The sequence below is a fragment of the Neoarius graeffei genome, chromosome 9 (assembly GCF_027579695.1).
Source record: "Neoarius graeffei isolate fNeoGra1 chromosome 9, fNeoGra1.pri, whole genome shotgun sequence".
In the NCBI taxonomy this organism is placed as follows: domain Eukaryota; kingdom Metazoa; phylum Chordata; class Actinopteri; order Siluriformes; family Ariidae; genus Neoarius; species Neoarius graeffei.
The window spans coordinates 49,206,510-49,215,345 of NC_083577.1; the positions used below are offsets into that span (position 1 = coordinate 49,206,510).

The 8,836-nt window shown below is 39.3% G+C and overlaps 1 protein-coding gene across 6 annotated transcripts in view; it reads left to right on the forward strand.

The window, feature by feature from the left end:
- Nucleotides 1-5,603, forward strand: part of LOC132891771 (solute carrier family 15 member 2-like) — an 89,596-nt gene extending 83,993 nt beyond the window's left edge. For all 6 annotated transcript variants that reach the window (XM_060929694.1, XM_060929698.1, XM_060929697.1 and 3 more), the window contains exon 23: nt 920-5,603. In XM_060929694.1, the coding sequence (XP_060785677.1) occupies nt 920-1,096 (177 nt within the window). In that variant the 3' untranslated portion in view covers nt 1,097-5,603. The remainder of the gene's footprint in view (nt 1-919) is intronic.
- Nucleotides 5,604-8,836: the final 3,233 nt, after the last annotated feature.

Consider the following 8,836-nt stretch of genomic DNA (forward strand, 5'->3'; position numbering starts at 1 on the left):
ACTTTTTCACACAGCACTAGCCCACTTTAGCACCTTACCAGTCAAGAACAAAAGAAACTTAGCAATCTTGCGTTCATCAGAGATGTTAGGAATTGTAGAGAAGTACATGGAGCACTGAAGCAAAAATCACAGCTGAGGGCATCACAGGCATATTTCTCAGGATATGGGAAAAGTAGCGTGGGACTTGGTGAAGCTTCAGGGCACATTAGGGCCTGTGACATCATGGCTGCAAGCTGTGCCATCCTGGTGTTGAGGTCAGCAAGCATCTGCTGATGTTCTCCCAAGAAGCGTCCCTGAGCATTCAGCTGTCTGCTTCACCTCCTCTGCTGCATCCATCGAGGCGAAGTATCTTGTCAGGGTGCAGGCACTTACGGATGTATGTGCAGGGGAGAGCGGGGAAAGCAAACAGGAAACAAAGCCAAAACGCTATACAAGAATCATGGTAAAAAGGCAAGCGAGGGTCAGTCAATCGGCAAACAGAGCAATGTAGGCAAGTCTAGAGAAAGACAAGGTATAAACGAGAGCAAGGGTCAAAGAAACTAGAGACAGGCAGAAAGGAAACGGCTTGGTATGACAGGGTGGATGAACAGCTTGTTAAGTAGGTTTTCTGCCTATAACCTACTTTAATATTTCAACTTTAAAGAACCATAAATATATTTAAACAAAAAACATGAACTTTTTTTTACTAAATAATAATAATAATAATAATTTATTATTATTATTATTATAACTTTTTATTTCATCAGTACCTTTTCACTTTTGGGGTAACAGACTTGTGGTTGACATACATGCAAAAAAGAAGCATAATTAAAACTATACTGTAGTCAAAATTTCACCACATGAAATGTTTTTCCCAGGCCATCACATATTTATGTATAAGACTTTGTAGTGCTGAAAGACTAACTAATATCATTTACAGTGGTCAGAGTTTCTGCTCTTTGCTGCACTGCTGGTTGCAGTCAGCATCATCTTCTCCATCATGGCCTATTTCTACACCTATGTTGACCCTGATCAGATGGCCAAGCTCGCCGAAGAAGATGAAAACATGGCTGACTTCAAGGAGAAAGAAAATGAGAATATGGACATTTGCATATGACCTCAGGATTGACCCTTGCATATGCATTTTAAGATTCATGCAAATCTACGGATGTACTCATGAGTTACAACTGAGTAAATACGGTTCCGCCTCATTAGTATTGATTGACAAGTGGCAGCCATAGTGTTTACAAATGGCAACATGATTTGATAATTATTGAATTTAACACTCTACCATTCATCTATTGATTATCTATACCACTTATCAGACAGGGTTGCAGGGGAAGCTGGAGCCAGTTTATCCCCATGCTGAAACCAAAGTTGTGAAGATAGGTAAAAAAATAAAATAAAATCCTAGGACTAGTTTGCAAAAGTAAATAATGCAAATAGCAAAAAAAAATCTAGGTGGCTGGAGAAAAATTGTTCTTACGGCTTTTTTGTTTGGGAGAACCCAAGGAATCAGTGGAAACTAGAAAAGCACTCAGACAGCGCAGACCTCCGCCAAGAATCCTTTAAAAAAATCTGGGATCCAGAAGGTGATCCAGATCACTGCCAAAATTTAATGGATTGTTACTTGTGCCCAGTCACACCTCTGGAAAAAAATTTCAGAGCAATCCGCTCATTACTTTTTCCGTAATGTTGCTAACAGACAAACCAACAAACAAACCAACGCTACTGAAAACATAACATAACCTCCTTGGCGGAGGTAATAATAATAACTAGAATGCATTTCCGGAGAAAATGCGAAAGTGTGCTTGCTCAGGTGCGCCATAGCGCCATAGCGACCCGGCAAGAGAGGCGACCGCATGCCCATACAACAAGTTTTGTGTCAACGCGCGAAAGTTTTGCCAAGACACAAGACAGATTCTCATACGGAGATGACAGGCTGGCAAGGTTCTTTACAGGGACATCCCAGAGCATCACTAACATGAAAATTTAGATGTAATTCTAAATCCGTAAAGAGATATGACCCAAAACACATTTTTGCTCATTGTGGCACCCCCTAGTGGCCAAATGACACCAAATTTGATGAGCATACATGAACTGGTGCTGAAAGTCATCTCAACAAATATGGTCTTGATGCGTCAAAGCGTTTCTGAGACATGAGCCAAAATACTTTTTTGCTAATTGTGACACCCCCTAGTGGCCAAATGACACCATATTTGATGAGGGTAGTTTGATGGTGTCCAAAGTGACGTCACTAAATATGGTCTTGATACGTCAAAGCGTTTCCGTGATATGAGCTCACTTCCTGTTTGGTGGCGTTGCCATCAATTTTGATTGGCTGCCATGGGCGAACGCTTCGATATATGAGAGCGAAACAAATATTATTCATTAGGCATGGACTGAAGATCATGTGTGCCAAGTTTCGTGATGATCGGACAAAACATGCGGCCAGGGTCACTCTACCTTTACTTTGGACAAAATTCAAAATGGCGGAAAATCTATTTAGGCTGAGAATTACGTCATAGGGTGCATTGGAATCGTCTAGCTCCAAGGATTCCAACAGCACCAGACTTATGAAAATCGGACATACAGATCAAAAGTTACGTGTATGAACGCATGTAAGATTGTGATCAGTTGGTGGCGCTAAAGCGTGAGACGTACCAACATGAAACTTGATGAAATCAATCAGGGTCCACTCCTCTATAAGTGTACCAAGTTTTATGACTTTACACCTTACAACTTGGCCTACAGAAGGAAAAATCTGTTTTTTTGCGTCGAGCGCCCATTCATTTCAATGGGGAAAAATTAATCCTTTAAAAAAAATCCCGGATCCAGAGGGTGATCCGGATCACTGCCAAAATTTAATGGATTGTTACTTGTGCCCAGTCACACCTCTGGAGAAAATTTCAGAGCAATCCGTTCATTACTTTTTCCGTAATGTTGCTAACAAACAAACAAAAACACTACCGAAAACAACCTCATTGGGGGAGGTAATAAAGAACTTTATTTGTAAAACTTAAACACTCACTTTCCTGAGTTTCATGTCTCTACAACTTACAATTTAGTCTACACTATTCATTTTAAAGAAGAAGAAGTCGTCTCACAATTACAATAGAGTTTCTGATGGGCCCATGACCTTCAGTGCATGGAACCTTAATAATGAACTGACAGAAATACTGAACATCCAGCAAAAGCTTTATTGAATGTAAGCTTGACTGAATATTTCTGTCATAATAATGAGGTGAAGGCCAGGGGCATTTCTAGCTGTTGAAAAGACCAGGGGCTAAGTCAAATTTTCCTGGAGCTTGTATTATTTAAGGAAGATTGGCACAGATAGCTTGGGGATGTTATATCTAACTTTACAAGAAATATTATCGCCCACGCACATTCAAAGGTTATGACATCTTTATTACTGATTTTTGCACTGCTCTTTTTAAATTTGTGTAGTTCACTTTACTTTCTGTCTCATTATTATTATCATCAACACCCAGGTCTTAGGAAACTGAAGCATGTGTCAATTGACTATTAAATCACAAGTAAAATTTATCATCAGTTTAATAATCATCTAATTTTTCACTCACATATATCTCCTTTAGGACCACAAAGACTAATTCTAAGCTACATTATTATATTACAGCATTCAAAATCCCAGATGACATCCCATCTCACAAGACCATGATCATATATGTCTTCCAAGTCTCTCTCTCTTTCTCTCTCACTCACTATTTCTCTCTCTCTCTCTCTCTCTCTCTCTCTCTCACACACACACACACACACACACATATAAATACCATGAGCTGCTGCACTTAACAGCCTGGATGCATTTTCTCCAATGCATCCAGGCTCAGTTGATTGCAGCAGCTCATTTGTAGTATCTGGACAACACAAATTTATGTTGACATTAATATTGCATTAATATAGCAAAACAAAAAACTTTTATCTCCATATGTGACTAATATGCTAAAGGCTGGCTATGGTATGGTTGGCTGGCTGGTTCTGCGTCGGCTACATGTAGCATTAAAACGTATGATTAAATTATGTCAGGGCAACTATTGGTGTCTACATGAACACAAATTGTTGTTGACCTGTTAAATAAATTTAGTCAGGGCAAATAGCCCACCACTGTGGATATTCTTTAAATCACTCAAACTTTTGAGCTAGCCTGGCACACTAAAGTCAACATAACCAGGCTACACTGAGCGGTTTTTGTGCATCAACATAATTCGCTAGGTATAAACACCCATGGTCAATGACTTACCATCTGTTTTCATCTTCTTATCTTATCTCATTATCTCTAGCCGCTTTATCCTTCTACAGGGTCGCAGGCAAGCTGGAGCCTATCCCAGCTGACTACGGGCAAAAGGCAGGGTACACCCTGGACAAGTCACCAGGTCATCACAGGGCTGACACATAGACACAGACAACCATTCACACCTACGGTCAATTTAGAGTCACCAGTTAACCTAACCTGCATGTCTTTGGACTGTGGGAGAAACCGGAGCACCCGGAGGAAACCCACGCGGACACAGGGAGAACATGCAAACTCCACACAGAAAGGCCCTCGCCAGCCACGGGGCTCGAACCCGGATCTTCTTGCTGTGAGGCGACAGCGCTAACCACTACACCACCGTGCCGCCCTGTTTTCATCTTGAAAAGTAAAAAAAAACAATCCACTATTGTTGGAAGTCGTCTTCCAACCAGTTCTGAATGTTCGTGTGTTGGTGGTTACCAAAATTTTGAACGTGCACTGTGCAGTGCTCGATTATGCACACATTTTCACTTCTTGGAGATAGTTGGAAGTGTTGGATCAGCCTCGGTGTTCCACTGCTTGGACTCGGCCAACACACCAGTTATAGCCCCCCACCCCCAAACAATTATTTGGGGGAGCTAAGCCATGAGTTAATCCAGATAGACCTTGATCAGATCGAGCTCCTTCTGGTTCTCCCAGAGTTGCTTATTCTGGGCCTGTATGCACTGATAAAAATCTGCTGCCTCCATGGTCTGGTCTTGTTTCCGTCATAATAATTTTATTTTAAATAAAGTGAAAAACAACCAGAACAAAACTATCTGCATGAACACAAAATATAGACAAAGAACTGACATTAGCATGAGTCACACTATTAAAGCAAGTCAACCAAATACATTATAACTCAAAGTGAAATAAATAAGACACAACTAATGTGCTAATTGATTTGCTAAACTAGACACAATAAGACACAGGTAAGGGTGATCTGTGAGTCAGATGACAGGTTCATGGGATGTGCAGGGGCTGATTTGTAGTGTGACAATCTGACAGTTTCAGCAAGGCAGGAGTTAAAAATCTTCAATCAATTAAGTTTGTGGTCGCAGTGGCAATGCATGTTTATAATAATCTGATAGCCGGTACAGAGACAGAATTTGCATGCTATAACACAGAAATTAATAATCCTGCTGTGTATTTAGATATATATAAGCAATAGGAGTGTCCAATTAAAATGAAAAAACATACCATGCATATTGATGTAAAATGGCCTTAATCTGTAAACCTGAGTTACCTGATTTGTATACATTGTTGTTTTGGACTTTTACTGCAGTTGTAATTGACATTACTGGAAATGTATTATCACGAGGGATAAATAAATTTATTAAGGATAAAATTAGTTCATATGTTTCAAGTTTTTATTTTTCTGTAAAGCTGCTTTGCAACGTCTCTTGTTAAAAGCACTATACAAATAAACTGACTCGACTCCTTTGTCCTGTGAGCTTCATATCTGATACCATTCTACACCCAAGTTTCTATTATTAGTTTCTAGATTATTATTATTATTATTATTATTATTATTATTATATTACTAGTTTCTAGATTAGTACCAGTTCAGATGTCAGACCTGGCTTCAGGCATATATATATATATATATATATATATATATATATATATATATATGCCTGAAGCCAGGTCTGACATCCATATATATATTAGTGAGATTATCAACAAAAAGGCTAGAGACCAGAGACTGCACATTTTAGTTTGAGCTGGTGTGGAGAGGCCTTATGGGACTCCAGCACAATGAGTGAGGTCTCACCAGGGGTGTAGCACAAAATTCTGGGCCCTATATATAAGTAGTCTCAATGCCCCCCCCCCCCCCCCCCCATCTATGTCCCTCACACATTTTTTCCCCCAAAATAATCGAGCCACTGTAAACATGAATCTGTCGATGTTCATAAGGTAGTGACTATTAACTGTAATGCTGAAAGTAGCCCAGTAATCTGTCATATGTGCTTTACTTAAGTCTACACAACATTTCAAACCTCCTTTCCAAATACTCTAGTCTAGTCCAACCTACAGTTACGTTACTCTGGTTAACTTTAGGCTATATGATATTACAATATTTTTTCATGCTTTCTAAAGTATTTATAACCCCAAAAGTAGGCTATACAACAAAGCTTAAAAATACCATCTTAGTTTTATAACCATACATAAAAACATTCTTACTGCATAATAAACAAGAAGACAGAGTCACCTATATCCCCCACTCTATATACCAACTATATACCAAGTTTCAATATATTATTTGTCACATGTTTCAAGTTCTGCAAGAAACCAACCCTACCTCTTTACACTGACCTCAGTGTAAGAAATTTCTCACATTTCTTAGTATCAAAAGACACATATACATTACTTAATCAACACATATCTATACCAACTTTCAAGTCCATACCACTCATATATACCAACTTTCAAGTCCATACCACTCATAGTTTTCAAGTTCTGCTCCGGAAACAAAACCGACCCCTAAGACTAACCCTGAAATGTCACCAGGTTATCGCAGGGCTGACACACAGACAAACAACCATTCACACTTACAGTCAATTTAGAGCCACCAATTAACCTAACCTGCATGTCTTTGGACTGTGGGGGAAACCAGAGCACCCGGAGGAAACCCATGCAAACTCCATACAGAAAGGCCCTCACCAGCCACTGGGCTCGAACCCAGGATCTTCTTGCTGTGAGGCAACAATGCTAACCACAACACCACCGTTAGGCACATCTACATCACCTTGTTAACATGTATACCAAGTTTCAAATCCGCATCATGAATAGTTTTGGATATATGCTCCGGAAATGAAAATTGCGCTTAGAAACTAAGTCAAAATCTATATTTTATGTAAAAATTTGAAAAATACTTTTTTCCAAAAATCCAAAATAGCAAAAGGCACCAGTTCACATGTTGCTTAATATGTATACAAAGTTTCATGAAGATATCTTCAGTAGTTTTAAAGATATGGCCTGGAAACGAAAACATGACTGACTGGCCGGACGAACGGACAGACAGAACCTGTTTCTATAAACTTTGTTTGTGCAGGGGATAAATACAACCAAACAAGACTTGACTCACTAGTCATATTTTATTTACAGATTGAAGAAGACAAAAGAAACAGGTTTCCTTAAGAGCTAACTTATTCATGACATTGAAGTCCCCCCCCACACACACACACAAAGTAAATGCCACTGAAGGTAGCCTAATATTCATGTTATATGTGCTTAAGTTTACACATCATTTCAAACTTCCTTTCTCAACAAAGAAAAAATAGTCTCAATGAGGCTGTCGCTCATACCAGCCAAGACACCCATAAAATCGAAAATATGACAGGTGGCACCACCGTCTTGACAACATTTATGCACACCCACCTGGGGAACATTGTATGTGAGTTTGATCGAAATCCAATCAATCCTGTAGGAGGAGTAGCGATTTTTGTAAATTGTGGACGGACGACGGACAGATGACGTGATCACAATCCATCATCCTCTACACTGTAAAAAATGATTTGTTGTTTTAACTTAAAAAAAGTTAGTGCCTGGGCTGCCTTAACATTTTGAGTTCATTGAAATTCATATAGTAAGTTAAATTGTTTGCCTCATTGTGTTAACTTACTATATTAATTTCAATTAACTCAAAATTTTAAGGCAGCCCAGGCACTAACTTATTTAAGTTAAAACAACAAATCATTTTTACAGTGTATCACATCATCTCTATCTACAAGGACAGACCCCTCTACAAGCATAAAGCATATGACTGATATTAGCCTCTTATCCTAATTATAGCCAAACATACAATAAAACACACTACATGATGTTAGTGTTGCTAAACGCCTTTCAGACAAAATTGCTAAAAATGGTTTGCTTTCATTTTGAACTGTATAAGCTCACCTTGTCTCGAGTCCACAGTATAATTAGAGGATGATGAGAGGTCTATTGCTGCTCCACTCTCTGTGACAGTTTCTGAAACTGAGGGCCATGTGTTTCACAAGTTAAGTTTTGCTACTAAGTAAATCTGATATCTATTATGTAAAATGACAGTCTAGCTCAGCTACCTACGGTATGAGCTTTGGTCTGAAACAATTCCAAGAGAAAGCAATCGAGCAATGTCAACCTCTGTACATGGTTTTTGTAGACTTCTCAAAGGCTTTCGACACCGTAGACCGAGAGATGCTTTGGAAGATAATAGAAGTGTATGGATGCCCGGAAAGACTGATATGGCTCATTAAGCTCTTCCATGAGAACATGTCTGGGAAGGTTTCAACTGGAGGAGACATTAGTGAAGCTTTTCCTGTCAATCATGGTGTCAAACAGGGATGCGTCCTTGCCCCAATATTGTTTATACTCTACCTTACAGCAGTTCACGAGACTATGGGCACTAACCTAGATAAAGGAGTCTACATCAAAACTCGATCGGAAGGCAAACTCTTCAATCTTGCCAGACTCAAGTCCTCAACCAAAACTCGGCAAATTTGCATGCAAGAACTGCTGTACGCAGATGACTCTGCATTTGTAGCAACAGATTTGGATGGCATGCAGAAAATCATTGGTCACTTT